Raw genomic sequence first — 18629 nt, forward strand, 5'->3', positions numbered from 1 at the left:
ATATGCATATTGTGCATGTCTATGTGTGAAGGCTGGGATTAAAAGCATATGCAATCACACCTCACTATAATTTTATATGTATAAGGAATAAATATATACATATGAAATATAAAATTATAGTTTTTGCACTTTGGTTTGAGACAAGATCTCCCTGTGTTGACCAAATTGATCAGAACTATGTAGACCAGGCTGACTGAATTATTGGTCATCCATCCTGCCTCAGCTTCCTGGGAGCCAGGGTTGCAGGACACACACTACCACACACAGCTCTTCATATTGCTAAGTAGCTCGCTATGCTGAGGTTGTCATGAGGGAAAAGCTCCCTAAGTTCAGGATCTGTGTAGATCATCGCTATAGCAGGCACCCTCACTCACCCTCACCATCCTTAGGGACAGGGTCAACTGCGCCATACTCATGCTAGCTGATTCCTTTGTGAAAAGTAGCATCACTCTAAGAAAGCAGGTTTTGGCTGTAGAGATGGCTGAAGAGATAGGAGGACTAGTTGTGTATCCCCAGCAAGCCTGTAAAAAGTCCAGCATGCCCATGCATGCCTATAACCCCAGTTCTGAGGGGCAGAGACAGCAAGATTTCAAGAGCTCACCTCCAGTTCACTGACAGTCCACCTCAAGTCAATAAGGAGGGAAGACACCAATGTCTTCTTTTGGCCACCACACTACACATATAGACACACCCCATATATGTACGTACATGTACATACACACACTACATACATACATAAACCACCCACATACCATACATACATATATACACACAAATACCACACATACACATGCATATACATACGCCACACTATATACATACACCTACCACATATATACATGCATATACATACACACACCACATATCACATACACATGCACAAACTTACACACTACATACATACACACCACAGACACATAACCACACACACACACACACACACACACACACACACACACACACACACTACATTCGCACATACATACACCACACACAGAACACTCACGCAGGCACAGTCAAGTCTAAGGCAGGTATGATGGCTCACATGTATAAGCTCAGCATTTGGGACATTAAGCCAGAAGGACTGCTGTGAGTCCAAGGCGAGCACGGGATCCATGAGAAGTTCAGGTCGTCCAGGGCTACAGAGTGAGATCCTGGCTCAGAAAGATGATGAAGAAGAGGAGGGAGTTAGGCAGAGAAATGACAGGAGGAGGAGCGGTGTGAGACGGGAGGGGGGTCCTCTCTAAATGTATCTTCCTCTGATTGACATTTTTTCCAACCTGTGTTAAACAAATGACAGCATATACACATGTATATGCAATATAGGCACAAAGAATGGTGGTACACACCAGGAATCCCAGCCCACATTGTCAACTCCTCCCTCAAAATGAAAGCCAAAAGATAAACAAAAGATGAGCCTTGGCGAGGCTGCTAAAGCGCTGTGCTTTAATGTGCAATTTCCTTACAGATTCATGCCTGGACCTTGGTCCCAAGTCAGTGGAACCGTTCGGAAAAGTTATGGAACCTTTAGGAAGTGAAGTCTTGCCAAAAGAAGTATGTCACTGGAGATGGGCTTTGAGATTTCACAGCCGGGCTCCACTTCCTGTTCCCTCCCGTGCTTCCTGTGTATGGATGAAATGTGACCAGCTAGCTTCCCATTCCCATCACCATGCCTTCCCTGACTGTTGTCCTGACTTCCCAGCCATGAGGGATCCCGTCTCTCTGGAACCGTAAGCATCAAGAGACCCTTTTCTCCTCTAAGTTGCTTTTGGTCATGGTGTTTTACCATGACGACTTTAAAAAGTAACTAATAAAACAACTGATCTCAACCTTCAGTAAATACTCTTATTTTTGCAATAGCACAAAGTTGGTGTCTTAAAAATCCAGCTTGATACAATTAAACTGTCACAATTAGACAACAGAATTTTCTATTTTCAAGGCAAAGATACATAAGTTAATACAGATGTATATACCTTACAAAATATCTATGTACTAAAATTGCTATGGTCTCTAAAGATTGAGAATTCATACCTTTTAGATTACAATTGATCACACATTGTTCTTTTGAAATGCGTTCATACAAATAATCATTTTAGCATCAAATGTCACTCATAGATATGATGGCCTAATTAACAGAAAACTATGCACTTGACCCTAATCCCCAAGAATCACAACAGAATCACGTCTAGTTAGACAGTGAGTTGTAAGCCTCCATCCACAACCAGAACATGTCCCGTGACGTACGGTGACTCCAAGAGAAACACCACCGCATGCGCCACCTCCAGAGCGTCTCCAAACCTCCCAAGAGGGATGCTTTTCTTTAAGTGCTCTTCTTTCAAGTGTTTTGTCATATCCGTGTGAATAAATCCTGAAAGAGAAATGCTAATTCAGTTGAAAGGATACACACTAAAGATGGCTGTTTGTCTTTTATAAAGAGAATTTGCTTCTGAGAGCGTGTCATTATTAAGAAGCATTGTTTACGAAATACAGAATATTTATAGCAATGAATTAAGTGTACAGTTTTATTCACTTTAACTCAGCGAATGTGCATGGAACACAAAAATGCCTGACTCCCAAGTCCATGGCTCACTGCTTGGAAAACATAAAGATAACACTGCAGAATGTATTAGGTAGATACAAATGAATAAAACAGTGCATTCTTGGGGGTAACTATAATCTATAGAGAGAAGAAGTAATTGCTATATATCCAGTCTTAATGTAATAAATTCTGATGACTCTGCTTATTATGCTATAAATAAAACACTATAGAAATGATTTTCACACAGGTGGGGGAGAAAGCGAGAAACAGTGTTGAGAGAAGGTTATCACAAAGATGTCCTAGGAACTGACTTTGCAATCTTAATAAAAATCCATTCCATTTACTAAACCAAGATAACTGATGAGAGGATAGCCCAGGATTCCAAAGTCCACATAAGAAAATTTTATGATCACATCTAATCCCGATGTACATGAAAGATGAAATTTTTAACACAATATTGGTATATGTGCCAATATATATGCAATAGAGTATGCAGAGAGCAAGTTCTACAGAATGAAATATTATATTTTCAATAATCCCCAATGACTGTATGTATGTATCATGCACATGTGCGCACGCACACACACACACACACACACACACACACACACACACACACACAAACAACACACCTGGATCAACTACAGGTTTAAGACAGTGGTTCTCAACCTTTGGGTCACAACACCTTTGGGAGTTAAATGATCTTTTCACAGAGTTTGCATATCAGATATCCTTATAGGAGATATTTATCATATTATTCATAACAGTATCAAAATTACAGTTATGAAGTAGCAATGAAATAATGTTATGGCTGGCAGTCACCACAACATGAGGAACTGTATTACAGGGTTGAAGCATTAGGAAGGTTGAGAAACACTGATTTAAGAAATCCCTACAAGATTATGGAGACAAATACATATCACTACTAAAATATTACCATATAGTATTTTGCTCACTAATGAATACTAAAAAATTTTTGAGACATGATCTCACTAGGTAGAATGGGCTAGCCTAAAACATCTATAAATCCACCTGCCTCTGCCTTTTGAGAGCTAAGACTGAAGGTGTATGCCACCATGCCCAGCTTCAATCGCTGTTTTTTTTTTTAAGCAAACACTAATCTTCATGAGAGCAGCAGGCATGGGGAGAGATTATAGGTCAAGGTGACAAAGTGTACTGACTGCCAGACAAGTCATAGGAGGTGAAAGCTCACTGTACAGCCACAACAAAGTCTTCAAACTGGCTCATGTTAAAACTAAATCATTTATCAATTCAATTACAGATCAACTTAAATGTATTATCATTTGCCAACGATAACCGTGAGCTAAATAATGAATTCTTCTGCTAGTTTATTGTGTATTACTATATAATTAAGTTCATTTTGGGATTTCACTTATGAAAACTTAAATGCTTTCTTTAAAGCCCTGTGAGAAATACTGTAGCTTTTTTCTAACACAAAATCTAAGACAGTGAGAGTTTACCCATGAGATCTGGGAAGAAATAGAAAGGTCTTTCAACAACGAATGGGATAAGACCTGATAGATCCACAGCATAAGATAATGTTGGTATTAAAAGACAAAAATGAAGATTTCACATCTGTAATATTAAAAGAAGGTTATATGTGAATTCCACTTTATCACTCCAGAAAACAAGGTGAAATAGACAAGATGCTACCATTATTATCTGATTATCACTAGACACCAAAGTGACTGTAGTTACCAGAATTATAGACCAGATGATGACTTTCTTTGTACTTGTCTTTTCAAGCTGTCCGCCCAGATATATATACATACATACATTGCACTCAGATAAAATATGGAAAAATATGAACATTATGAGTTACATATGGCCTATAATGAGGGCCAGAAACAACAAAACTAATGTTGTATTACTTGTGTTTGCCTATGAGAATATACTGTAAAACACCGTCCCCTCTACAATACAATCTCAGCACATTTATTTGGAAAGTCAGCACCATTCCCTTGCATCTTTAATACGGTGCGGGAAGGAAAGGCTGAAGGCAGTCGCTGACACGTAAGGCAGACAGCCTCTGCGGACTTGCAACTGATAAGCAAACCTGCGGTTTTGAGATGGGGTCACACTGTGTAGCCCTGACTGCCCCGGAACTCCTACGTCATCTAGGCTGGTCTCAAACTTACAGAGACCCACCTGCCTCTGCCTCCTGAGTGCTGGGACTAAAGGAGCGTGCCACCACACCTGGCCCAAAGACGAAGCTTAGTTCTTCAGGGGGAAGCCAGAATCCAACAGAACCCAACCCAAGAATCTGTGAGTTTACTGAGATCCAATGCCATGTGTTAGCACACTTCTTTTCAAGGATGCCCCAGAGAAAATGAACCCTATAATCACTTCAGATTACAAAAGTTGAGTGAAATAAAATCACTAATGTTAATGCTAACAACTTCATGTTACAATCCCTAAGCTAAGGCTCTGGAGACATTGCAGAAGAGGGTTTGGGAAGACTGGAGGTCAGAGGACCAGGATGTCTGCTAAGAAATAGTTTTTCCTGCATATGACAGGGAAGCTCAACCATATGGTCACGTAGACACGCACAATGACCATGCCAGTTGACACGGCAGCATGGAAGGAGGAATCTCAAGGGGCCTGACTCTGAGATGAAGAACTGTAGCCAATCAATGGTCTCTGTGAAAAGGAGAAGCAGTCTCCTCCAAGGATAGGCCCCCAGTAGTTTACCCAATTCCCAGCAGTCAGCCCTAAATAAATATGCATAGAAGCCACACTAAAAGGACTTAGCAGGCTGTTATACCTGTATAGCACATGTGTATATGTAATATACTAACTGAAGAAGAGGTCATGAATATGAGAGGGAGTTGGGGAGAAATGGGAGGAGTTGGAGAGGGAGGAATGGAAATGATATAAATACAGTATTCATGTGTAATCTCAAAATCTTTAAATAAAAAAGAAAAAGCTGTGCTATCTTCTCAAAGAATTCATGATACAACTGCCTTTTATTCTTTAAAATTCTAACAAAATCAGCATAGTGTATTTCACACTAATCCATAAATTCATGTATTTTAATCTACAAATAAAATAAGCCACAAGATATTACAGTATCCATGTTTTATGAACACTCTTGTCAATTTAGGGTAGCAACTTCAAGGCCAACTTCCACCCGGCTCTGGCGGACTTTGCTGTGGTGAGCAGACCACTGGATTCAGGCTCACCAGTCAAGAGTCTGTCTCCCGCTCTGTGATCTCAGCTGTGAGTGAAGGCAGCTGGATACCAGTTGACACGGGGATGAGTTCGCATCACAAGACGAACAAACAGATCCAAGATGGCGGGTCCCCTCTGGTTCCCTTCAGCTGTGCATGGCTGGCTTTCAAATAAGAAGTTATCATGACTGAAAAGTTAAGAAGCTGAGGGGGAAAGGGTCCATTTCTTACAGTTTCTTAGACACAAATAGGTGTGTGGCGCCCTACTACACAGAAGCCTCCTCCACAGCTCCAGCTTGGAGAATTGGGCTAGCAGTTGTCAGGGGACCTTCCGCAGCCTCTCCAGACCTACGGACACACACTAGCAGTGACAAATGGCACAGAGAGCTGTTGACACCACTAAACTGCAACAAAATCTAAAAGTAAAGTGGGCGTGGAAGGAAGGGCGGGGCTGGGGAGATGGCTCAGGGGATAAAGGCACTTGCTGCCAAGCCTGATGGGCTGAGTTCAATCCCCAGATCAAAGATGGAAGGGCCAACCTCTGCATGTCCTCTGGCCCCTTGAGTGAACTCTAGCATGTGCACATGTTTTGTGTTTTTAAGGAAGGGAGGGATTAGCCCTGACATACTAGTTTTTCCTCTTGAATTATGTTTAAGGTGCCTTTTTAACTAGTAGATTTTATTTTTTATGCATTTTTAGGTGCACATAACTATTGAACAACAGCTCCTATGCTGATCTCACTGTCCTCACCCCTTGCTCCCTCCATTTCCCATACTGGCAATATCTTACCTTGGTATGGTCTATGTGCTGCAAGTAATAAACACTACTGACACATTACTAGGTAGAGTCCGTGGACTACTTGAGGAGTCGACGTTTAGCTGTACACATAGGCTTTAACAAATGCTATTGTCATGTCATCTACCATCGCAGTACCACACACAATATTTATTCCAACCTACTCTATGTGCAGCTTTTCAGACCTCATCTGTCTGCTCCAGTTCATCAGAAATTGCATAAGAAATGTTAAGCTAATCTCTTAGATAAATCATTTGGGCTGTACCAGATGACCTTGGGCAATGCTCATGAACCATGTCTCCCTTAGAAATATATTCACAGCCCAAAGCACTACCTATGATTATCTCTTAGGCACCCACCTCATCTATCACAGAGTTGAGAGCAGTATTAGTGGTCCCTAAGCATCCCATACACCTCTCATTATGCTGTCTTGCTTTCTAGTTTGTCATCCCCCTGGCCCCAAAAGACTCTCTCCATATCATTCATATTTGTAAGGTTCTGGAAAGTTTGTCTAGCTCCCCCGCTTTTGCTATTCATGTATTCGCAAAGTCTTAAGTGGCTATAAAAACTATAAACTACCAGTAGGTGCCACTGTTCAATGGGGATGCTGCTGCATCACTTTAGTGGACACTTAGAAACAGTAAGTGAAGTGGCATGCATCCTAGCAACGTAGAACAAAGACACACTGGGGCACATGTGACACACTGGGGGGGGGGATCAAACTCAGGACCTAGTGCATGCTGGGCAAATGCTCCAGCAATAGGTCACACCTCAAAGCCCACTTTCAAAATATGAAGTCTTTAGAGTCTGGGATACCCTGGCTCTTAAAAGTAAGCCTGTGGTGATATTTTGTTTGTGCTCTAACAAATAAAGCTTGCCTGAAGATCAGAGGGCAGAGCTAGCCGCTAGTTAACCATAGAGGCCAAGGCAGTGGTGGCTCACACCAGGACTTGGGATCTCATGCCTTTAACCCCAGCACTAGAGAGGTGGAGACAGGGATATAAGGAGGGTGGAGGAGACAGGATCTCTTGCCCATTGAGTCTGAGGATTCGCAGAGAAAGAAGCTCATCCCTTTCAGTCTGAGGATTTGGTAGAGGTAAGAGGTCTCTCTAGTGACTGGCTCCTTTACTTTTCTGACCGTTCAGTATTTACCCGGATAATCTGACTCTGGGTTCTTATTGCTAAGACTAATTAGGATCACACTACATCACGTGTAGTTATTGTCCAATGAGAATCTATCTTTTATTTTATAGTCTCTGAAGAAAGTACATTTCACTCATTCATTTTGACTAGTAATTGACGATAGTCAATCTATCAAATATTACTTCTCATATTCAGTGATTTCCAAAGTGAGATCCATCTATGATGACAACTTTAAAAGCCAAGTAGTAGTAAATACCAACGCTAGCAAGTGCTTTACAGAACAAGATCTTTAAAGAACAGTCAAGGATTTAGGATGGACTGACAGTCTAATTCATTATTTGCCTTGTTCCCTGGTTTTCCTGCTACAATTTGCTTTCCAAGTGTTTTCCTGATAATTGGAACCTCCACTTGAAGTTAAACAGGAAAACTTGACATAAAAAGAGACAAACGAGAGGCCTGAGGGCTGGGAAGTGAAGAAAGCACTTTCTGTACTTGCAGAAGGTCCTCAGTCTGCACACCCTGGCCCCACAGCAGAGCCAGGCATGGCAGCACAAGGGACCAGCACGGGGGACCCAGGGAAGACAAACAGATCACAGGCTCTCACTGAGCTTAAGCAGTGGGCTTCAGGCTCAGTGAGAGACCCTGTCTCAAAGAATACAGTGGAGACGTGATTGACTGGTCTCCACATGTGAGTGCATGGGTGAGTATACCATAGTGCATGTTTGTCAGCTCTGTTTAAAGATTAAGTCAATAAATAATCTGCACATTTGATTTAATCTTGTCACTTCAATCTGTACTGCACACACACACACACACGCACACAATATAATATAATGTAAGGCCACCCTACTAAGTGACCACATTTTAACAATGGATTTTATCCCAATATGAATTGCACTGGAAAAATTAGATCTTTACAAACGGCTCTATGGCACTTCCATAACACCCTTAAAACTTCTGCTCTGTATACCAGCCGGATTCCCACCATGCATCCATTGCCTTGACAACTAGCCCAGGGCAGACACTCTTCAGCATCTCCCCAGTGTGGTACACATCGCTAGTCTACCTTTAGCATTGACATTGCAGTGATTTGTTCATTTGTGTCTTTGCAGCTCTACTCCCCATCTTGCAGCAGAAGTACCGCGTTCATTTTTGTTAGTCCTGGACCCTGTACAGCTCTGGCACGGAGGAAGATGACCCGGGACCTCTGCTGCATGAGTCTGTGTGACTGCAGAGAGGACATTGCTGCATGAGTCTGTGTGACTGCAGAGGGGACATTGCTGCATGAGTCTCTGTGAACTGGAGGGAAGGGCCTCCTCTCAGCCAGTCAGCTCTAGCGTCACCAAACGCTAGCACGAACTCCTCATTACTCATTCCACTGCAACCCCGAAAAGAGAGAGGGGGCAAGACCATGTGGTTCCACACCACCAATCAACCACCCTGTAGATGGTGGGAGATGGCTAGCTCAGCCAGCACTGACAGTGGCAGCCTGACAAAGCATACAGAAGCAGGAAGCAGGCAACATAACGACACAGAATTCCACGGAAGGCCAGGCAACATAACGACACAGAATTCCACGGAAGGCCAGGCAACATACGACACAGAATTCCATGGAAAGCTTTGGTTTGGGTGCCCTTTGCCTTGTTTCCTTCAAAGATGACACACCTGAGCTGCAATAGCTTACTAAATGCTCATGGAACTGGAATGTCTGAACTTAGTGTGTGACTAAACAGTGACTTGGGATGAAGGTATGTTATGTATGTTAATGCAGCAAACAGGTTCACAGAACCTTCTAAAAAACACCTCCTGGCTCAATATGAGCGCCAGCTCTCAGGTGCAAACTGAAGCCAGGAGAGGGTTTAAAGGGAAAGGTGGCAGACGTTTACAGCAACGAACTCTCCTACAAACTGCCTGTCACTAGAAAGAACAAACTTTTACACAGTGACTAATTCTTAAGTACTTAAAATTGCAAGACAAAGACACCATATCTAGGTACCTAGGCTTAGCAGTGACATGTAGATCTGAATTATGGTATCTTTTTATTAGTAAATGGCAAATAGTTTATCAGTGAACAAAAGGGAATAATAAGTAAATAAATATGTAAATAGGTAAGAAATTATAGAGAATTCCAGATCATTTAGAGAAACGACAGTAGCATAAGGACAAAAAGACATAAATATTATGGTTCTAAAGGAAAACCTTGGGGACATTGCTTTTCAGCTTCCCATGAAACAGCCAGGTAGCTTTAGGTGAATTACATCAAATCCCTGGTCATAATTTTCTAAACTGTTAATGTGGCTAAAATAAGCCAGGTGTGGTAGAGCAAGCCTACAGTCCCAGTATAACTAGAGAGTATGGTAAAAGACCAGTCTCAAAACTCAAGATGATCTCCACGGTTCTCTTACCACAATGCATTCCTTAACTTAGGCAGACTTTAAAAGCAAAGATTTTTATGTAAAACATGAGGTACAAGAAAAAATTTTGGTAACTAGCTCATTATTTCTTTCCACAATGACACTGTCCAAATGTCAACTAATGACTATCAATTTACCAATTATGGGCAAATAAATGTCCTTTCTTTATACCACAAAACCATAGTACGGTTATTGCAGGAAATCTTCACTGACCTGGTGCAACCACATTTACTCTGATTTTCTTCCGCGCAACCTCTTTAGCAAGCGAGCGTGAAAACCCAACGAGCCCTCCTTTGCTGGCGCTGTACACAGACTGGCCCACGTTGCCTTTTAAACCAATAATACTCCCTGCAAGGAAGAAGAAACGAAAAACAATAATACTCCCTGCAAGGAAGAAGAAACGAAAAACAATAATACTCCCTGCAAGGAAGAAGAAACGAAAAATAATAATACTCCCTGCACGGAAGAAGAAACAAAGCAAGCGTGACCCAACTGGTTTGCTATTGAGAACTCACAGAATGTACGGCCCACAAGTCAGAAAGGTAAGCCCACCTTCCTCCATTCTTTGCTAAAATGAGTAACTCTAAGCATTGTCCTGGGAGCAGTAACATTGACAAGGGTCCAACCTGCTCCTGACACACGGCGAACAGAAACTAAAAGAAATGATGTAAACCTATCAGGACCAGGGAAGGGGCTTCCATGACCTGTTACGTGTGTGAAAGGTCGGGAGAGGTCAGGTGAGAATGCTGGCTTTGACAGTAGGATCGAGAAAAGTCCCCCGAGGTGCAGACATGTGGATGCTCCCAGAGCTGGTGTCACTGCTGGGGGGTGCTAGGAGGTGTGGCCTTGCTGGAAGTGTGTCATGGGGAGGGGCGGGCTTTAGGAGTACACACTTCCACCCCTCCTCCAGTTCTCTCTACTTCCTGGATGTGGCTGAGAGGTCCTCACCTCTCAGCTTCCCGCTTCTGTCCCCATGCCTGCCTCTTGTGTCCCCACCATGATGGACCTGTATCCCTCAGGGACCATAAGCCAAAATAAACTCTTTCTTTTATAAGCATTCACGGTCATGGCATTTATCACAGCAACAGAAAAATAACAAGCACATGCAGAAACATGTTAAAGCAAGAAAATGTAAAATAAAAGCTGATTAATTTTATGATTAATAAGTAGATATGAACAAGTATTCACTTTCGTATACAAGAATAAATCCAGCACATTTAAAGTACTGTCAATCTGGGGCTGGAGAGATGGCTTAGTGGTTAAGAGCACTGACTGCTCTACCAAAGGTCCTGAGTTCAATTCCCAGCAGCCACATGATGGCTCACAACCATCTATAATGAGACCTGGCGCCCTCTTCTGACATGCAGACAGAACAGTGTATATATAATAAATAAATCTTTAAAAATAAATAAATAAATAAAGTACTGTCAATCAAAAGTGACCACACAAACTTCCTAACCGGGCAATTTTGCTACTTTTGTTTATATTTACTTGTACTTGCTACTAAACATTACTCAGTGACCTCATCTAATAACTATGTGAGAATAATTTATAACTCAAATATCAATTTATGCAAATACATGCTGGCAAAACAGAAGTAGGGAAGCAATTTTCTGCACCACTGGCCTGTGTTTACAAAATAAAAATTGAACACGCACACAAAATTGAAATTACTTTAGAAAAAGAGAATATTCTACTTTTTTATTGTAATCAAGAAGCCCAGTGTTAAAATGTTTACTTACATTATACATTCAACCATTGTTTGATGACAGTAACTTGCTCCAAGAAACACACTGTAAGGTGGTTTCACGGTAGTTCGAGCATCCCAGAGAATGCTTACATAAAACAAGCTGTTATAGTTCACTTCTTCTGCACTATGTACATCTCCCGCTGTCCCCAAGCTACAAACTTGCATAACATGAATGCACAGAATGACAAACAATGACGGACATGTGTGTATCTAAGCATGAAGAGGAACAGTAAAAGCAGTGAAAAATCATCTACAGAACCGCTGTCACCTGGCTGCCCTTCACAGCTGATTGTCACATGGCACATCATCAAAGGCAGTACCTTAGCGAAGAGAGAAAAGAACTATGCAGCACAGGAAGGAGGAAAGGCCATCAGGGTAGGGGAAGGGGTGGGCAGGAGAAGGGGTGTATGGAGAAAGCAACGAAGGAAGGAAGGAAGGAAGGAAGGAAGGAAGGAAGGAAGGAAGGAAGGAAGGAAGGAAGGAAGGAAGGAAGGATGAAGTTCCAGGCAAGGCAGAAAGGCCCAAGGGGAAGCTTTCAAAACTAGCTGTCTGACACACTCCATTTTCATGTGGTCAAAGTAATGATTTCTGAAATACCAACAAGTCTACAGGTTCAGCCTTGTCTGTGGTACTTTTCTATTGAATAAGGATGCCCCTTATTATAAATACACCAGTCTTAGCAACATTCTAAGAGGACTTAGGTTTCTGAAACTAATCTAAAATGTAGGTATTTTAATAAAATGCCCGGTGATATCCAGCCACAGTCTCAGGTCTATGTGCCAAGTCTTAGGAACCCAAAATCTGAAGTGGCTGTGTCAGAAGGCCACAGGTCACCAATTCCTCCTAAGAGCACTAACCCTTTTGGTAACTGTTGAAGGTATTTCTTGTCACTTAAAATAAAAAGCAGATAGTCCGCTACAGTTTTCAAGGACTACAATGAAATCAAATTCCACGTTATTCTGCACTCTTCAGGCATGAATCCCCACAATGCCTCTTCCTCATGCTTCCAACAAACTACAGGCTACTTACATCCACTCCGAAAAGCTGAGGTTTAATCTTTCTTAAACCTTGACACTACACAGACCAGTGTTCCATGCAACTGCTGTAAATATTATTTAGCCTCCATGTCTACAAGTTTTCTTTCTAATTTGAAAAATTAGACTGGATTTCTTTGCAATTTTTAAAAATAAAATATAATGACATTATTTTCTACCTCCTCCTCCTCCATCCAACCCTTCCATATGTCCCCTCATACTCTCAAATCAAGACTCTTTTCCTCTTTATTATTATTGATATATATATATATACATAAAAACAACCTGCAGTATCTTTTTCGTGTTGCTTGTATGTAACGTCATCAGGCCTGACCATTTGGTATTGGATAACCAATTAGGGGGCTCATCTCTGGGGAAGGCTACTTCTCCTGTTTTCAGGAGTCCTCGGTTTCTTATAGCTCTTTGTTTAGGGGGGGTCCCCTTGAGTTTTCCCTCTTCTGTCTTAGCAATGTCTACTGTGGGGGTTTGAAAGAAAGTGGCCCCCAAAGGGAGTTGCACTATTAGGAGATGTAGCCTTGTTGGATGAGGTGTGTCACTGTGGAGGTAAGCTTTGAGGTCTCATATACACTCAAGCCACACTCAGTAAGACAGACCACTTGCTGCTGCCTGTGAGTCAAGATATAAGAACTCTCAAACGCTCAGCGCCTTCTCCAGCACTGTGTCTGTCTGCACGATGACAATATACTGAACCTCTGAACTGTAGGCTGCCACCTCAATTAAATGTTTTCCTTACAAAAGTTGCCGCGTGGTCATGGTGTCTGTTCACAGCAATATTAACCCTAACTAAGGCATCTACTGAAACACCACTGTCCATGTTGTTGAGGTATCATGTGTATAGCATCCTGGTCATTTCTAGGAAACATGATCTCAGAGCACCTTATCTGGCCCTTTGGCTTTTACAATCATTAAAAGTTTGACAAAAAAAAAGAAAGGAAGAAAGAAGGAAGGAAGGAAGGAAGGCAGAGAAAGGGAAAGAAAAAAGAAGAGGGGATGCTTGATTTGTCTTGAAATTGAGACCGCTGACAAAATTAGTACGACATTCACATACAGCAAGTCCATTAGATGTGTCCATCTGTGACCTCTCCCATTCCATACAGTCTTGGAACCCTGAATCTAGATGTCATTTATCACATGGCCTCCAGTGTCACTTTTTAATACTTGGTAAGCCCCTCACTTGATGCCCAGCTGACTGCTGTGGAGATGCACATCTGTGAGTTCTGTCCCATTCACTGATGAGTCAGTTACTTCCCCTGGGTAACAGAAGGATGAATTTCACTGTCAAGTGAATCAGTGGATTAGGTACGCTGACATTTACATGCAGCAATTACAAACGCGTGAAGGTGAACACTCACCTACATTCACGATGGAGCCGCCCCGCTGAATCATCGTCTTCATGGCAGCTTTGCATGTCAGCATGGAGCCCAAGAGGTTAGTGTGAAGCTGAGATATCATATCTTCGGTTTTTGTTCTTACTAAAAGCCCATCTCTACGAGGAAGAAACAGCAGGACCATCAGCAAGTAGATGGAAAAGTTCAAGTCTAAGGGTTGGAGATCTGGCTGAGTTGAGAGGTCCCACTACTGTTCCAGGAGGACCAAGTTTACAGCCACCTGTACCTCCAGCTCCAGGGTATCCAACGACCACTTCAGGACGCCCAGGCAACTGCTGCCATATGCATATTCACATACACACGCAAAATTTTAAAATAGCACAAGTAAGCTGGGCGATGGTGGCGCACGCCTTTAATCCCAGCAGTCAGGAGACAGAGGCAGGCGGATCTCGGATCTCTGTGAGTTCGAAGCCATCCTGGTCTACAGAGTGAGTTCCAGGACAGCTAGGGCTGTTACACAGAGAAACCCAGTCTCAAAAAATAAAACAAAACGACAACAACAAGTAACAAAAGTAAGTCTTTAAAAAAAAAACAAGTCCAATTTAAAATATAGTATAAGCAGTGCTTTCTAGTTAAGTGCCAAGCAGTCCTAATTGGAACTTGATTTTAAATCTACTAAACTGGATGGTGATGAGCCAGAAAGAAGCCACGTGGAAGGCAGGGTTCTCTGCCTCTCTACCAGAGTGACAAATGTTGCTGGTGGCTAAACACAGAATCAAATGGGCTAACCTTGTTTAGTGGGACTGTGACTCTAAATATTTCCCCCTAAACTCACGTTTTTAAAAAATGACAACCCCCTATCTTTTATTATTACATTATTATTCTACATTAGTAGTAAACTCACTGAGATCAGAACTCAGAACACTGGCTTCCTACGAGAAGAGACTAAGCAGGTCTTCTGGCATGCTGGGTCATGGGCTGGTGACAGTGTATTAGGACTGATCCAACTGGACATTATCTCAGCATAGAAGAATAGGGGTAAAGAGATGGCTCCGTGACTGAAAGCACACACTGATCTCACAGAGGACCCAAGTTCAGTTCCCAGCGCACATATCAAGTAGCTTCACAAGTCCTGGGTCTCTAGCTCCAGGGGATTTTATGCCCTCTTTTAGTCTCATGGATACATACTAACAAGCAAACACATAATCTTTTTTAATAAAAGATGTAAGGATTGACATTTTCAAAGTATGCCTTTGCAATTAGAAGTAAGCCAGCCTAATATATGACCTCATGCTAATTGTGTTTTGAGTGAGAATGGTCCCCATAGGCTAGTGTATTTGAATACTTGGTCCCCACTTTGGGGCCAAGTTTGGGAAGGTTTAGAAGCCTTGTTGGAGGAGGTATGCCACTGGGAGTGGGCTTTGAGGTTTCAAAAGACTGCCCTGTTCCCATTGTGTCCCATCTCCGCATCCTATATGCAGATGAGTCGGCGGCTGCTGCTGGTACCCTGCCTTCACCCCATCAACATGACTTTAACACTGAAACCACACTTCAGTTAAACGCTTTGTTTTATATACTACCTTGGTCGTGGTATTTTGTCACAGCCATGGAAAAGTAACTACAATATAGACTTACTAAGAAAAGCTTTGTTTTAAAGATGTAAGAAATTTACCTTAGTTTTGACCAACCTGTTAATACCAGCTGCGTTTACCAAGAAATGTACTGGACCTAAATGTTTCTCCATCTCCTCAAATGTATTTTGAACATCCTGCTCTTTAGCAACGTCACAGCTAAATGCCAAGTGGTTTCCTACAAAACAAAGTTAAATCAGAATTGCCTATAAACCTTAAACTTGAAGTTTGAATGCATTTGCTATATGGTTAGTCTGTAAGACAAGCTTGTGCTGAGCCTAGAGATGAAGACATGTGGAGGCTTCCCGCCCTCATGGACCACCCAACGTAAGGGACAGAATGGACGGGGCGAAGAAGAAATAATGAGGTTTGTTTCTTCCTTCTTTTTGTTTTTGCTCTGAGACAAGTCTTACTGTGCTGCCTAGGCAGTCTTCAAAACTCAGCCTGACATATGCTAGGACTGCAGTAGGCACATGAAAAAAAAATACCACACACAAAAAAGAAACTAACTTGAACTTAGTTTTCTTGCTGGGAACACGGCTATCCCGAATGTTGGAGCTTGCTGGATTCACAAGTTGAAGGCTATCCTGGGTGAGACCTCAAATCCTCAAGAAGAAATAAGCTTGGAACATTTTTTAAAAAATGAATGATCTGGATTGGACCTTTCAGACTCATCTGGTGGAAGGAGAGAGCAGACTGTCCTCTGCCGTCCACGTGTGCCCCCATGCGCACTCACCCGTCTAAATTACAAAATGTAGTTTTAAAACCTTCAATGAAATCTGGGCATGGTAACTGCGCATGATCCCAGCACTGGGACTGGAGACTGCGGCTGTAAGTTTGTGGCCAGCCTGGGCAGAGGAGGTGGCGCAGTAGAGCTCTGAGTTTGATTCCCATTGCCACACACAAGCAGTTAGACCTCAAAGGCTACCACGCTAATACCCTAGGGATACACCTGTGTAGCCCGGATGAAACAGCTGTACGCTGGAGAGCCACACCACAGGTAGCACCATGGAGTATCAGCCGTCCAGCAAACTGGAAGCCGTGCTGACGGGGTGCTCAAGTTTGTGTTCACACCCAGGACGAACAGATACCACATGGTGCTCCCGTGTTCCCAGCACTGAGGAGGCAGAGGGCAGGTCGGGATCCAAGGCTGCATGGTGAGGCCGAGTATCAAAGAAAGCAGGGAAGGCTGGAGGGAGACATCACGCTCGCTGCAGGTTCAAAGTGTGCTTCGTACTGAAGATGTCACTGTCACGGCACAGGAAGGGAATCTCAGCAATGGGGCGATTGGAGCACAAGAATCACTAGTTCAAAGCCAGTCTGTTTCTACGTAAGTACATAAATATAGCAGGCACCGGATACACCCTCAGACCTGCAATACCCAGATCTTTCACTGATAATGACATTTATTTGTTGTTGTTGTTGTATCACAATCTTCGAGACTTAAACTTGCAATTCGATGGCTAATCCGTTATTAATAATGGGGGTGGAGGTGGACTTGGAATTGGAATGCAATTAAAAGGACACAGCAAAGCAAATTAGTAACTTATTAAAGTGTTTGATCAACTTGGGAAAGCCCCGATCTATCAACGGGGTGCTACTCAAAGAGTTTCTATTTGAAATGCTGTCGTGTGCCTTCGCGTAGGGCAAGAGACCTCGGGGAAATGCAATCAGCTGTTTCTACCCGGCAGCCTGACCCTCCTGACTTCACTCTTTTCCGTCTGATCGGGACCGGAGGCCCGAGCAAGGCGGCTCTCAATGTCAGTACTGGCCGTGGGGCGGTGGCTACTTCTCAGGGCTCCTGGAGACCTGCCTGGGGTGGGCGGCAGCCTCACTGAGGACACGGTCATGAGGGACGAGCGATCTGGGGTGCGGACTGATCTGACCCGGGGGCTCGCCCCGCGGCCGCACTGCTTCCGGTACCTACCGCCGAGCTCGCCGGCGGCGGCTTTGGCCACTTCCAGGTTTCTGGCGACGATCGCCAGACGGTAGCCCTTCTGTGCCATTAGCTGGGCTACAGCCCTGCCGATCCCCCGGGAGCCTCCAAAGACCGCACAGACTTTGTCCATCTTGGACCCCGGACAGGCAAGATGGGTCCCTGGGAGTCAGAACTTGTAACAAGCCACAGACGCGGGGGAAAATACACGAGCAAGCACTGCCTTCCCACAGCCGACCTGACCACAGGACAGGGCGCGGGGAGTTAGACGTCAGCGCGCAGGGACTCGCCGGTGCTGCGTTGCATGCTGGGACCTGTAGTCCTCGCTCTCGAGGCCCGCACCTGTGCCTGTGTGCACTGCAGCAACATTGCTGCTAGGCTGCCTCTTCCCATGCTTGAATAGTCAGCTGGCACTATGGCTACCAAAGGTCATTTGCTCAGAGACAATCGGGTTGCTGAAACCGTGGGCTTTCCAGAACTGTAGTTAGTAGCCACATTCTGTCCCTCTGGGTGTGGACCTTGACTGGGCTCACCCACTTTTTTTTTTTTTTAACTACAAAGCCTGTTGGAAACGCATAAGGTCATTCCCCCTAGTTACTGTAGTCATTAGCCTTGCACTGCAATGTTATTATGAGGGTAGGTGTCCTGCCGAAGAACACTAGCTAGGTGTGGTGCCCTAGGCCTGGACTCACAGCACTCAGAGAGTTGAGACAGGAGGATCACTGAGAATTCAAGGCCAGCCTGGTCTACAAAGTGAGAACCTTGTAGGGAAAAGGGACCAGTCAAAGAAACACACCCTGAGCAGAGCCAAAGAAACACACTTTGGCCCTGCAACCACAACCAAAGA

General features: G+C 43.4%; 1 protein-coding gene across 1 annotated transcript; it reads right to left on the minus strand.

Moving 5' to 3' along the window:
* Nucleotides 1-1424: 1424 nt before the first annotated feature.
* Cbr4 (carbonyl reductase 4) lies at nt 1425-18050 on the minus strand. The gene is made up of 5 exons (XM_005075168.4): nt 17774-18050; nt 15904-16024; nt 14240-14373; nt 10296-10430; nt 1425-2368 (listed from the first exon to the last, which is right to left on the minus strand). Exons 1-5 carry the CDS (start codon nt 17913-17915, stop codon nt 2190-2192), a joined length of 711 nt encoding a protein of 236 aa, XP_005075225.1. The 5' UTR covers nt 17916-18050; the 3' UTR covers nt 1425-2189.
* Between the last annotated feature and the right edge of the window lie 579 nt (nt 18051-18629).

Source organism: Mesocricetus auratus, unplaced genomic scaffold (assembly GCF_017639785.1).
Source record: "Mesocricetus auratus isolate SY011 unplaced genomic scaffold, BCM_Maur_2.0 Super-Scaffold_6731, whole genome shotgun sequence".
Lineage (NCBI taxonomy): Eukaryota > Metazoa > Chordata > Mammalia > Rodentia > Cricetidae > Mesocricetus > Mesocricetus auratus.